The sequence below is a fragment of the Numenius arquata genome, chromosome 1 (genome assembly GCF_964106895.1).
Source record: "Numenius arquata chromosome 1, bNumArq3.hap1.1, whole genome shotgun sequence".
Taxonomy (NCBI): domain Eukaryota; kingdom Metazoa; phylum Chordata; class Aves; order Charadriiformes; family Scolopacidae; genus Numenius; species Numenius arquata.
The window spans coordinates 37,012,728-37,027,510 of NC_133576.1; the positions used below are offsets into that span (position 1 = coordinate 37,012,728).

General features: G+C 41.3%; 1 protein-coding gene across 1 annotated transcript in view; it reads right to left on the reverse strand.

Annotated features, from left to right (window-relative positions):
* The window catches only part of APP (amyloid beta precursor protein), a 227,096-nt gene that overhangs the window by 177,322 nt on the left and 34,991 nt on the right, over positions 1 to 14,783 (reverse strand). Inside the window, exon 2 of the mRNA XM_074147738.1 lies at positions 5,409 to 5,576. Within this exon, the coding sequence (XP_074003839.1) occupies positions 5,409 to 5,576 (168 nt within the window). The remainder of the gene's footprint in view (positions 1 to 5,408; positions 5,577 to 14,783) is intronic.

Genomic DNA, 14,783 nt, shown 5'->3' on the forward strand with positions numbered 1-14,783 from the left:
TGTTCAAAATTGCAAATATAATGAAGCATACACCAATATCTTCCATCTGAACACTCACTCCGTTTAAACAGGGAACTGAGCACACCTAAATTAACTTCCTACTCTGCATATTCATGTGACCCTGAAAACACATACTTTGCCAGAGGGCAGGGTGCAGAGCGGTTTTATGAAAACTGTTTAGCAAGGCAAGGAGCCGACTGGCCTCTGAAACGCACCTTCCTTCAACAGTATCATGCCACCTTGGCCCTGCTCCCAGCTTCTGCTCAAACACGTGTGGCTGGGGTACCCAGTTTCTTCCACAAAACAACAGAAAGCAAAATCCAGTAGCAGCGGTCCCCACCTGTTTTAGGACATCAGCTAACCTCCCCTCCGGGGTTGCTCGGAAGAAACTTCGCCTAGGGTGCTAGTCATCCAGTAATTGTGTACGGCAGGGTTTTTCCAACATCCTTGTGTAACAGCTGGCACTGCAGTGTCGGCAGCAGGAGTAGATTGACCCATGGCTTGATTTGAGGGGTCAGCTAGTACACAACGCATTAAGGATTTTGGCACATACACAGGTGCGACCACTCCACTCGCATTAATGCAATGTTGTTCTAGCACCTGCAGCACTTGCATTTGACCACTGTTTGCAGATCAGGCCCATGCCATTTTAATCTTCAATAACCAGTACAATTAACATAGCAGCATGCTAGCTAGTTTGAGATTTAAAGATACCACTGGTAAACTGCACTTCTCTACCCAGTATCTCATTCCACCCAAGAAGGCTTGATTTTTCTATATTTAAAAAACTGAAAAGCACCCAGCTCAGGCTGAACATGGGGGAACGTGCAGATCTGAAGGCAGAAGAGATGGATATGCTCTGCTTCCAGAACCACTTCTCGTGACTTCAGTAGCAGCATCTAACTGAACTCAAGGAAGTTGGAAGGAAGCATTCAAGTATCTTCCTTTTCCTTTCAAATAAGTAATGTATAGTCTGAGCTTTGTCATCTTTAAATTGGGTGATGTGTTGTCCAAATATAAATTCAGACAGTTCCTGTGCTGCACTGAGCTCCCACTCAAAATAAGCAAGGCAACAGCAAGCGACACAAATCTTTAAAACATGTAGGCGGTTCTGCTTATTCCCTGTTCCTCCCTTGCTGCCCCTGCAATGCTCCCCTGCTGCTACTTCATGCATCAAGACTTCAAAATCCACCTATGCTGGCAATGGATGAGGAGAGGCGATGACAACAATCTCAAGGAAAAGACACAATACTCCCAATAAACATAAGCCCTTCTGTACTTCCTGCACCTTCCAGGGCAGTGCTCTGCCCACCACCCAGGCATCTGGCCTGGAATCGTCAGGAAAAGCTCTTTTAAAACAACTTATAGGGAGGCAGAGGAACACATCTACTTGCAAGTTCTGTTGAATATGGGAGATTTTATAAGATACCTTGATGGAAGAAAACAAAGCCAGAGTCTAGACAGAGTATCATTTTCAATTAACCGGGGTTCCTTCATAAAAGTTACTTACTTATTTTATTTCAGAGCCAAGGAGTCACAGAGCAAGATCTCCACTGTACTTGCTCATTGAATTTCTGCCCAGTTGGCTCCTTTCGATATGCCCCTGGTGTAGGAGGAACTGGGTGCATAAGCTAATAACTCTACAGGATCTGCTGCAGTAGAGCATCATCTCTTGTACTACAGCCATAAACACAAAGCCTGTTGCAGGGCCACCCAAGGTGTCTGCAATAAACACCAAGATGGAGAGATTTCTCAATGGAGATGCAGGGGGACATTTCAGGGACAGCTCAGAGCTGGGGAAAAACCCCAGTACCTTAGTGGAGTGTAATTAACAGCTGCTGCTACAGAAAGACCAAAGAACCAAGGAAGCTGCCATGGTGCCAGGGAGCGTGAAGAACACAGATGCAGGCAGAGTACCTGTCTGATTGATTAGCAGAGCATATAGGCTCAAGTCTCTGCCTATACTGAGACAAAAACACACCCCGCGAAGTAGCATTCCTCCTTTTGGGGAAAAAAGCCACATGAAAATGAAGGAAGGAGACAGTCATATTTGGCAAAAGTAATGAAAAAGGAGGTTTTTACCTGCGTGCTATTCCAATGCAAGACGTATCACATCTCAGCCTTGATGCCTATTGCTTTCTGCTAATGGGAAAAGGTAAGTTTACACCCTTCCCTGACAGCAAGCGCTGTCTTGCAGCCCATGTAAACACCAGAAGGCAAGACGAAAACCACCTCACTTGTTACCCCAGGATACTAAGCATATTTGGAGCACCAAGCAACAAGGCGAGAAGCCATTTTGAGTTGCATTTACTAGCACTTCTCTACAAATGCATTGCTTTGGTAGAAGTGTGTGCCTTTATCGGACTCTTCTGTTTCTCTTTTCAAGTCACCGGAAAGTTAAACAGAAGCAAAGCAGTAGTGCCCCTTCCCAGCTAAAGTCAAAGCCCATTACGCTACAGACCCAGGGGCACAGGGAAGACTACAAAGAAGAATCGTACTAAACTTGGAGCTCCTAACCAAAGGGCAACAATCAGAGGTGGGAGCACCTCTGCTATGAAGACAGGCTGAGAGAGATGGGGATGTTCAACCTGGAGAAGAGAAGGCTCCAGGGAGACACTACAGTGGCCTTCCAATAACTAAAGGGGACCTACAGAAGAGATGGGGAGGGACTCCTTATCAGGGAGCATAACGATAAAATGAGGGGTAGTGGTTTTAATGGTAAATTTACATTAGATATTAGGAAGAAATTCTTTCCTGTGAGGGTGGTGAGACACTGGAACAGGTTGCCCAGAGAAGCTGTGGATGCCCCATCCCTGGAAGTGTTCAAGACCAGGCTGGATGGGGCTTTGAGCAACCTGCTCTAGTGGGAGGTGTCCCTGTCCATGGCAGGGAGGCTGGCGTTAGATGATCTTTAGTGTCCCTTCCAACTCTAACCATTCTATGATTCTGTGCAAACCCTGCCAGGCTGAACCAGCTTCCACGTGGCTTTTTGTTTTAACCTGCTGTCAGCAGATCCAACCTTCCTAATATTTGCTATCTATTTCTGAATAGTACAAAAAATATAGTATAAATAGTATAAAAAATGGTGGCTCACATGACTCCTCCCCATCCCCCATCCAGCTGCTGACAGAGCGCCCCGGTGCTGCTGCTACATACACCCCAGACCAGCTTGCCCCTTCTCCACCAGTGTCCTACGGCCAGTTGTACTGGGGTACAGCTCAGTGCAGCTCAGGGGTTTGTGTGTAACAAGGATAGAACAGGACATCAGCAGCTTCCCACAATCATAGCCTACTGGTGAGCACAGCAAGGTAAGGCTTTTTAGCCAGACCCCCACAGCAGAATTGCTCACTTGAAGTTAGTGAGAGCACAGTGCTTAATCACACACCTGTAATAGTGTAGATTTGACTAAAACCACTAAGATACCTGCTCCATTTTTAGGGAGTAGACCTGCCAGTACCTTGCCATGTGACATGGCAAAACCCCCTATGCTATGCTTTTAACCATAGCTAAAGAGACACTCCAAAATCATGACATGATCATTTAATATTAAGTTAATGAACTGTCAGCACACAAATCAAGGCTACCATCACACTGGAGTTTTAATATTTACCCTTAAAAACACAAGTAACACAAGGCCTCTCCTTTGTTTCTCCAGTAAGGAGAAATTTCAGACTCACAAAAAAATTAAGGTTAAAAGAGAGCTACAGAGATCATCTTCTGCTCTCTTCTGCTCCAGATCATGTTGCTCAGGCCTTTGTCCAGTCCAGCTCTCCCAGTCCCCAAGGATGGAGACTCCACAGCCTGCCTGGTTGCATGTGCCATGGCATGTCACTCTCATGGCAAAGAATTTTTTCCTTATGTGCTCTCCCAGCTTTCCTTATTATTCCCTTTGTCATCCCATATATGGCTACTACCTTCTGACTGTTTTTGATTTCCTCTTCACTTTATTTTTGAGGGCTTTTTTCTTTTTTTTTTTTAAATGTCACACAAAATTTCAAAGTCACCTGACATTCAGCTGGGGTTTACAGCTCCGAGTGTCCTTCCCTACCTGCAGCATTTGTAACTGAATTGTCAACCTACTGAGCTATTCATGCCTTAACACACCACAAATCTTCTGCTCTTACTGTCTGTAAATTCATGTATTTCTTTCTGTAATTTTAGGTAAAGACTTGCTACCTTGTAGACTTTCATTCACCGATTCTCTACTTCCGCCTTCTTATTTCTTTTCTCACGCTCAATAATTTCCCTATGCATAAATCAGCCTTATTTAGATAAATCAAAGGAGACAACAAAAAACCAGAAGAAACCTCTGAAACCTTACTAATAGGTTAGGCTTGGTATTTTTGTTAGTGGCAAACAAAAGTATTATGAATTTCACGAAGTAGTTACTACTCTTAGTAAAAAGACAAAGCTGCTGGTGAAGAATCAATTTTAATAACCATTACAGTATCTTCTGTAAAATGAATATTCTAGACCATAAAGCCCAAACTCAAAAAAACCTGAACCAAACACTGCAAGAAACAGAAGGAACAATCAATGGGTGAAAGGACAGGAATGAAGACGCTAAGAGAGCAGAGATCTGAAGAGTGAATTATCTTTGTTTCTCAAGAGGGATTTTCACAGGAATTCATTTGAAATTTAGGAAACAAGACAGCTACTGCTATGGCAATAAGCAACAGTCCCTGTTAAAAAAAAAAAAAGTAGAGATGGTATAGAAAGACATAAGACTAAAGCAACTCAAGCCATGCCCTTTTGTTTCATGGCATGAAATCCGCATTTTCTTTTCAAATTGTCACACACTGGTACGAGGTTATCGCATGATCACAGCATGGAGACAAAACAAAATTAGATCCACAATCTGTTTTTAGGACATAAGCGAGTGGATAATAAGTTTCTGCTCTCAAATATGAAATCAGTCATTGTGACTTCATCTGTAGGGCAAGCTTTTTCTATTAAGAAACTCTGAATGGTTCAGTGTGCAGCAGAGACCAATAACTCCAGCCTGACCCAGTGTATTTCAGTACCACGGTAGGATGAAGACGTGTTACAGCTGACTCTTTCAAGATCAGCCCAGAAAGAACAAGGGCATTTTAAATAATAAACTGTCACATCGTCTTTGTTCAAAATATTTTATAAGCAAGAAGTTCATTGTGCATACAAAATACAAGGGCAGAAGACAGAGGAACAAAAAATGTCCAACAGACTCAGTGACTCCCAGCAACCAGGTTTTGAAGCTTTTTTTAACAGGCTCTGGGGAGAACCTCTTTAAAAAAGACAAAAGGGCAATGGAGCAGAAGAGAAAAAAATAGAAAGGTAAGGTCCCTATAGACTCAGCTCTCCAGCATGCACCTGCACCTTTGTGTTTCAGAAGAACCACAACTGCAGTTGTTCCTGAGGACAGTACTTACTTCCTGGCAGTACTGGAGAATCCCTTCCTTTGTCCCAATGCAGGTCTTGGTGCCGGAGGGGTCTGATTCCCACTTTCCATTCTGCACATTCATGTGCATGTTGAGTTTCCCACAGAACATGGCGATTTGAGGTTCTGCCAACAACCCAGCATTTCCATCAGCAGGCACCTGGGAGGAAAAGGAAAAGAAAAAAAAAAAAAAGCTTTAACACTGTGTCTGACAGATGAGTCCATCCAAAGCAGGAACAGCTCCATTTTACAGCTGAATTTTTTTTGATTCAAGCAGATATGAGAAGTCTAAATAAGGTCTTCACAGAAATCCAGAACACCATAGCGTAGCACAGAGTTTAAAGCAGTAAACAAACTCATTTGGGGCCCCAAATGATCACCTTATCAACTTGGGCTAAACCCAGAACAACATGCATAACTGGAACACAGTATGTTACGCAATTTAATTTTCCGAATATACTTGGTATACTGGTGCTGGGCCGGGGGTGGGTGCGGGGGTGTGTGTCACTAAGAATTAGCAAGAGAAGTAACAAGTTTTCCTCAAGTTTCCTTAAAAAAACAAAAAAAACAAACAAAAAAAACCAAAACCAAACACCAACAATAACACCACACAAAAAAAAAACCCTTCTTAAACAAACTCCCAATGTGTCTTTTTTCAAGACCCTCTCTCCCACACGAGGCTGTGTTTTGTGATGCCTTATAAAGGTGGCGAGTTGAAAGCGGTGGCTCCTACCTAAGCTTTGTTTTGACTGAATCACACAGTGCCTGCGGTGCTATCTAAATGGGACTGCTCACAGCAAAGTATTACAGAATGCCACCCACCCGAACAAGCATTGAACTACCCAGGCTTACTGCAGGCTACCCAAAGGGCCGCTGCTTGCCACCGGCCAGCCGGCTGCCTGCCTGCCAGCCACCTCCCTCCTTGGAATGCCCGGGCGCTGCCGGGGTACGGAGCCAAACCTCAGAGCTGGCCTCCCTCAACAGCTTCCCAATTAAACGCAATTCTGGAACACCTGTGAGCTTCCTACCTGCACGTATAAACCAACTTAACCCTCCTCCCCGCCCCCTACAAACCTCAACATTGGTTTAAATCCCTCCCGTGGGACAACACACCACCACGAAGGCAAATCAACAGCTCGCCCTTTCTGCCCTCTGCCCTCCCACGTAGCCAACCTCCAATGCTGTAATGCCAAAAATACTCGCTTCAGTTCTACCACCCAAGAAACACAACACAAAGATAAGTCTCCCCTTCAGGTTAGGTTCCTCAAGAGAAATCAATGGCTCTCCACTGCCCCTCACGCTCCAAAGGCCAGCCCGTCGCATCCAAAGTGCAGCGGAGCATGCAATCACGTTTAAATACCCATTTTTAACTTTTAATCTTTTAGCTAGAAGGCTTCTCAAGGGGAAAATTAAAAGCGTTTTAAAAATTCATGAAAATCTGAACCGAAGAAACAGAATAACTGTCCTACAAGAGGTATGCAAACCCCGTATCTTAGTTCCCCCCACTTTTTGTTTAAACAAACAAACAAAAAAAAACCCTTTATGAATTTTACATGCCTACAGTAATAAAAAAAAGTATCACACCAAGAAACATTGCAGGAGCCAACATCTAACTACCCTAACACATTAGCTTAGCATTGTAAGTTAAAACGCCACAATTAAAACAAGTATTTCATTTTTTATTAGAGAAGGAGAAAACGTTAATTTTCCTGCCTTAAGATGTCAACATGTTACCACAGTTTCGCTTAAAAAAAATAAAGCAGGAACACTTCTACTTCCCTTTACTATCTCAATTTCTCTTCTTCTGTGGAACCAATAAGCTCCGTATGATTTAACGGTCAACCACCACTGTCCTTCCACTGGGTAACTAGAGTATTTTCCAATAACTGGGATGGCACCTTGTCTGCCATGCCTTGATCAGTAAAACCATCCCATGCTTACTCTTTCTAACATCTCCAGAAACTCTGGACAGCATCTCAAACACGACACGTCTATAACAAATACTTGCAAAAAATCCGCCAAATTAATGATTTTTTCTTTTCTTTATAGGTGCAACACAAGCCTATCAAAATTTCAATAAAAATAGAAGTGAGTCATTCCACAGGTGACATGCGTGAATGTGAACTCTATTCACAGTCAGCTCCTCCAACTGAGATCTCTATTAAATTAATAAAGCACACAGCAGTTACACTGTGGCAGATTTAATTTTTTTTCCACTCGAAATCATAAATTGTAAATTTATGGAGACCTTGCCTTATGGCTTTATAATAGGGAGCTTTTTGGTACTTTTTGCCTTCACTAGGAAGACAGATAAAGTTGGGGGGGAGGGGGGGGGGGAAATGTGGCCATTTACTGGGAGTACTATCAATTCAGCTCTAACAACATGACAACCTATGACTGTCTACTTAAAATCTCATTCCCTTCAGAAAAGACATGACATCTCCCGGCTTAATGAAATTACCAGAGCAAGTCATGATCACATTGAGCTTTCTCTGTTTTGAGGTGACAGGGCCATACTAATGAACTGCTCAGCACAGCACTTCATCTTATTGATTAGGACAGCTAAATGTTTCTAATCATAAAGAAATACCGGAGCAATTAACAGATACTGTAAACAGAACTAAAGCATTTAGATCACGATCATGAATAATTCAGATGCTCAGCTTCCCAAGTTGAACTCTGTTAGAGTGTCCTTAAAGCAAGGATAGTAGGTTAATGGATTTGTCTGTTACATCTCCGGCTAAGATGCAACACTGAGCTTTCAAATTAACTTTTTGTAAACAACCAGAGTGGAAATAACACCTTTTTAAACCTTTTAGATTGAGGAGGCTGGGGGAAGACACATTAAATTATTTAATAGCTGAAGTGCTACCACTGTGTAGCCCTGGTGTTTAAACCGAAAGCCTCTCACCTTTAGTAATAAGCAGTAATTTTATACATTGCATTTTCAGCATGGTACCTATGAAACTCGCAGTGACATTGCAAAGTTTTAACAGGGGAAGAGACTCGTTGAGATAGCCTTTGCGCTATCTCCCTGCTCTTTCTGTAAAAGATGCCTGTAATCCAAGATTTTTGCCATCTGATATTCCATTTCTGAAGAAAATAAGAAGTTGATCTGCTACAGCACTTTTTCTGATTGAAAACTGGCAGCTTCCTGCTTGTCAAGAAATTACTTTGCTGCACAATCCACAGGAAACAGCCAGCATTGATGGAGGTTTTTCGACAGAGATGATGGTCAAAACAGAACACTCAAGCCTAGGAGCATTTTTTGATGCGAGGGCAAAGGAGGGGGGAGTCACTAGCTCTGACCTTGGCCAATCCAATCCTAGATATGAGCTTCTGCTGGGGCTTTTGATGACACCTGAGCAAGATACTCCTATTAAGAATGTATGACTAAAAGATTTCCCTTCACTCCATTTTGCAAGCATATGCTTCACAGCATCGTTACTGCTGCTTTCCCAAGAGTGAACATGTCACACAGGGACTGAGTGATTCTAACATTAAAAAAAAAGAAAGGAAAACATATAATTTTTTCTAGATCATTGGCCAAAAACCTGCAGCTACTGCATTAAGCTATCTATTGCACTCTACTCTTCTACATATTGTTTCCCTCTGCAATCATTCGGACTACAACAAAATTCACAGAGAAAAGCTCAAATGCATAAAGCTAAAAAAAAAATAATTCTATTCTTGGCCCAAAAAAACTATTATTCAGCATAATTAGTTAAGAAGGATATTTCTGATGCCACATTTTCTAGTTTCTTCCCATTTCTCTACACAGTAAGCCTACATAACATACAGCCTTTTATTGATTTTTACCAGAGTGAAGCAGCACATCAAAACTCGTTAGCAAGATGCACCATGCGGCCCCTCGTGCCAGCGCCCCGCCACTGAACGCAAGAGCATTCCCAAGGCACCTGCTGGAAAGGGGGCCTGGAAGAGATCAGTCCTAATCGCATTGATTTTATGGGTTCTACTTTAATCCAGGACACATTCCTAAATTAAGAACAGTACGTTAAAGCAATTAGTTCAAGAAAGCATTGTTGCCATTTAGTTTTATAGGGTTGATGGATACGAGAGGAGAAAACAAGGAGACAAATGAAGCCTCTCAGGCTCCTTTGGTCTGGAATGACACTGGCGGGGGTCTCTGACACTTACTGCCTGTGCCTCCTCTCTAACCTGGGGGTCTCTCCCACCTACACAAATCTCAGTTTTATAAACACTTCAGTAGTTCCTCATTTTAAAAAAAACTTATTATGACAAGTAATCCTGAGCTGATAAGGTCTACATGCCAGTTTCCAACCCTGAGTTGCAATTCTGCTCACATGTTCAGTGTGGCATCCATTAGTAGGAAGGAAGCACAAAAACCAGTAAGCTAAGGGCAGTCTAACAAAATTACCGCATTCCATGTCACCTCTCGTGCAAACATTCAGAAGCTTTCATCTCCAACACGCTCACCTGCCTGTCTCATGGGTTTACATAGATCTCCCACCTCCAGTTCTTACGGTAGCCTCTGCCACAGACTTCTGCCCCTCTGCCTAAGTTAACAGCTGGGAAGACTACACATTGAAAACTTTTCCAGCTGATGTACTTAAAATACCTCTAGGCTACACTGCCATCTGAAAACTAAGCTTTACCCAACACCGCAACTCTATTTTCACTGGGACAGAGCTATAAAAGCTTTTCCAGGGAATGCAAGATGTGCTACAAACTGCTGGTGCTACAAACAGCCTATCCTGAGATCTCCAGGTAAGAGACTAAAAATGTCACTTACATATTACACCAAGAGAAAGAAACAACTTCCTCTTCAGCCCTCTCCCTTCCCATCAAGTTTGCCTGGAAGACCTCAAGCATCACAGCACTTTGGAAATATATACAGTTTAGTTTTCTCCCCAGGGACTGCATCATGATGATGCTTCACTGTCGCAGCAAAGCCAAAAATAGAAGACTAAACTTAGCTGAGATACCATCTAATTTCAAGAGAGTCTGCGCAAGTTACTGATAACATAAAACCTAATGAACTATTACTGATTTTAACAGAGACATCCAACAGCATATTCATCACAAAGGGGAGAGAACAACAGGGGGGGGGAAGTAACACTTCTTTTCAAACGCATACACTTAGAAAGATTTAAAAAAAACTCAAAAAAGCAGAAGAGTGAGAGTAAAACTAGATGCAATGATAAGCCATTTGTCCCATACACAGTGTCATAACATTTTAAGCACATAAATTCATGAATCACTGGTCACATCAAAGGTACATCCAGCTAAAATGAGTGAGTGAAGAGTTCTATGTATCATTCAAGTTTTCTTCACAGCCCATGGTTTAATTCATTTACATTCATTCCTTGCCAAGAAAAATTATCTGCATTACAATGCAATTAAATAATTTAGAGCACCAATCTACACAGATAAGCAGCTTCTATACAGTAATGCTGAATAACATAAAGTTACAGTCCAGTTTGTTACAATAACGCCTGTAGTGGCAAATCACTCCTTGACTAATCCTAAAGCTCTTGGGCAGATTAGTCTCCCAAAGAATAACTCATGCGACACAAATTACATTAACAGCAACTATTTACTTTATTAGTATTCTGCAAAAGTAAAAACTCCAAGCGTATTAATGAAAATGTAATCACGTATTATTTTGTCTACTTTGCATATGACCTCGAAGAAGTAGCACGTGCTTTTTTTCCTGCCTCTTGGCAAATCATTAAACAACAGACCAATTAGCATGCCATCTCAAGCTAACTCCAAAAGTTATGCTCGGGTTTTCACAGTAAATGCAGTTTTCAAAGACCAAATAAAACACTACTCATCACTTCTACAAGACAAATGGATCAGAGATCAATTTCTAGAATGGGAACTACCTAAGCTGGAAAAATGGCAACTACAGGATTCCAAAACCAAACAAACAAACAAACAAAAAATAAAATCGATTACACACTATTTAGAGCTCTCTAAATACAATAGTCTTTGACAGCAAAGAAATTTAAAATACCATTCAAGTATAGGTTTTCAGTATTTTCCCTACTCTCAAAGAGAAAGCACAGTAAGAACTCAGTCCAATCAACACTGAAGACCAGGATCAGAAGACAACTCTGTAAGAGAAATTCCATCAGGTATATAACTGTCTATTGGTTATAAGTGCTTTGGATAAGGAAAGAAGAGGGACATAATCCAGCTATTTTTCCATCTGATTGTGTCAAAGAAACATTTAAAAATCTTGTCAACTTAGGACAAAACAAGGTAAGTCCTGGCAAAGCCACTCAAACAAAGACTTTGTTTAATTACTGGAGCCTGTCTTTGAAAATGGGTGTTTCGTCATATTTTTCTGTTTGTTTTCAGAGGCAAAACATTCATTCCAAGTATTTATTTGATGTCAAAATGTCAATTTAAATACAATACAGAAAAAAAAACCAAGACATCACACAAGCAATGAAAGACTAAGGTGTAGGGACTCTGTTTCCTTCCATGTTAAGATGTAGCACAGAGATGCCTCTGCTTTCCCTTCTTCAAGCCCCGGTAATTTAACACATCTGTTTGAGGAGAGCTGCAAAGGGTCTTTAGTGCACCCGTGCACTTCACATCCACAGGGCATGCTGGAGGCCATTTATATGATTTCCGAAACGCTCAAGAAGGTTTTTGGTAGTAGAGTACAGAGGACTGAAAGAAATTTATCTAATTACAAAATTAAAAAAAAAAAGGAACACTTTACCTCAACAACAACAAAAAAAAGTGTTTGGAGTTTTTTAGCTCATTACCATTTCATCTTAACATCAAAAGGCTTTTCCCTATCAAACACCATTATTTAAGACAGAAAGTGTAGCCCTCTCCTCACCCGCTCTCTTTTTGTCATGCTTTCTGCAGTTACAAAAGTAATTAGTGTATTTGTTAATAGTTCTTTATAATCCCTATTTCAACAACATTTGTTGGCTTCGTTCACAACTAAGGTTTACTCAGAAAACGTAGGCTACAAGGTTTTACCCTCAAGAGCTTTTTCCACCGGGGACCAAAGTAACACAACTTCATTACAGACAGCTCTGCTATTAACTTATAATTAAGGACTAAAATATAATATGAAAATAAGCATCAGACCTTGTACATTAAACATCAAAATATCAAAAACTATTCCCTAGAGATCTCTAAGACAGCTTCTATGATTTAGGTTGTTTTATTCTGCCAACTCTAACCTGAAGCCACTTTCATAAGCCTTCAAAGTGTATTTAATTTGTATTAATTGCTTCATTTGCAATTACTTTCAAGGAGAGGACATTCAATAACAACCTCCATATCTGCAACTTACTCAAGAACAACAAATGCCCTCCTTACTTTAGGAAATGATTAAAATAATCCCTCCCTGCTTTCCATTTTTAATGCTAACACCCGTTCCAGTCCTTCAACTGAAAAGTCAGTGACTGCAGTTTTAATATTTAACAACTTCTGCTGACAGTAAAACTCAAAAGGGGGTTCAAATACTGTGAAGAATTAAGCATGCCCAAGTAACACGCCACACTTCCAACCCATGTCTGTGCTTCCTCCAAACTTTGATACCACATTCAGTGAGAAATCCCAAATTCCAACCTAACTAAAGCAGCACCAACTTGCATGAAAAAAGTTTGCTTCCTCTATGACTATTAAAAAAAAAAAAGAAAAGAAAGTCTATCTTTGAAGTGGGGCTGCTCATAGCTATTTTTTCCTAAAAAGAATAGAGGTAAAAATAAAATGAGTGTAAGAGAACTTTCTGGCTGGCCTTATACATTTAGTGAGCAAAACATGAGATAACCTCGTTATCCCCTGTAGAAAGATCAAGTTTCTTCCACCAGACTACGTCTGGTCTGCCGCACCCTACAAGTGAAGATCACCGCTCAATTCCAGAAGTCTACGGTTCAAACCAGGCAAATGCCATGCTAATATAGGCTCATGTCACCAGACACAAATCCATGGCTTCTTGCCCATTAGTTAACCATCAACTTTACAGCAGAGCGTAACAGAATACAGACCGCTGGACTTCCTGTTTAAGCCATAAAATATGAGTTCTCCTCCTAGTTTTATGAGACTATTTATATTTAAAAACCTGCTCATGTAGGTAAGTAACGAAAAAATCCCTTTTTTCTTATAAATGCAGTCAGGATAAAAATAACAAAATAAAATAAAGCTTCCAAATTAGAAAAAGGGGAAATATCAAATTATTGTCTCCCCACAACTTTAAGGTGGCTGTCAAAACCAAGGAAAATTTTCCATCTCCCAACTTATCCTCAGAGACCAAGTGTTGCAAAAGTACTAGGTAGTCAAAATCAACATGAATAATTTAGAAACAGTGTTTTATTGTACAATGTTAATACAGAAACAGCAGCAGTAATTATTGTCAACAACCTACAGAAATAGGTCAAAAAAACACTGTACTGATTGCTCAGTAAAATCACTCAATACAGTTGCTCCCTCCTGGAAGAAGACTGTTTCTGGCAAACAGTTAAGAAAAGGGCCACTTCCCTAAACTACCGAAAATACTGGGAAGACCCACATCTCCTTTACAAAAAGCCATCAGCTTTGGAGAAACTCCAGCACCCTGTGAACTAAGAGGCACCTGAAATTTGGTTGAGAAACAGACTCCACTGAAAAACTCCTGGAAAATCAGAGATGTTTACTTGCCCTGCCTATAACCTACTTAAGCCAAATGTAAATATTTGCACGCGGTCCTCCTGGCCTGCTTCATAAATAGCGATGCCAAAAAGACATCACAACAGCACACTGCGCACTTCTCCACAGTAGCTCAAGGATCTCCTGCTCCACAAATATATTAAAAGCAAGCCTATCTCCAAGGCTGGAGAGGAAGCAATAGTTTTCCCAAAACTATCTTCTGGCAGTCAACCAGTCTCCTTGCCCACACCCTCCACAAGGTCTTGAAATATACTGTATTTATTCCATATGTCTTACTTAGTTTTAACATTTCCCTCAGGTCATCTTCCAAGTACCAGTAGGATGGTACCCGAATCCAGGACAAGACATCCATCTAATCCGAAATCAAAGTAAGTATCAAAACCAAACCAAAAGCATGCCAAGACTAAGCACTGAGTTTAGAAAGCTATCTCATGGAGCAACTGGGAGGTAAGCACTCCCCTCTCCAAAGAGCTGAGCAACCCAGCAACCAAATGCTTACAGAAGATATTTGCAAGACTTCAGCAGAAATTTTGCTATCGTATCTGTAATGAAGAACAGACTTGCCTACACGTGTGTGAACACAGGCCCAAGAGAGGAGGGATCTCCCCGGCTGGGGCCCCAGAAAGGCTAACAAGCAATGAAGGGGACCATGAGAGCAGCAAAAGCCTAGCTCATGTGCCCAGCCTGTCTAGCTTCACCACCCAAA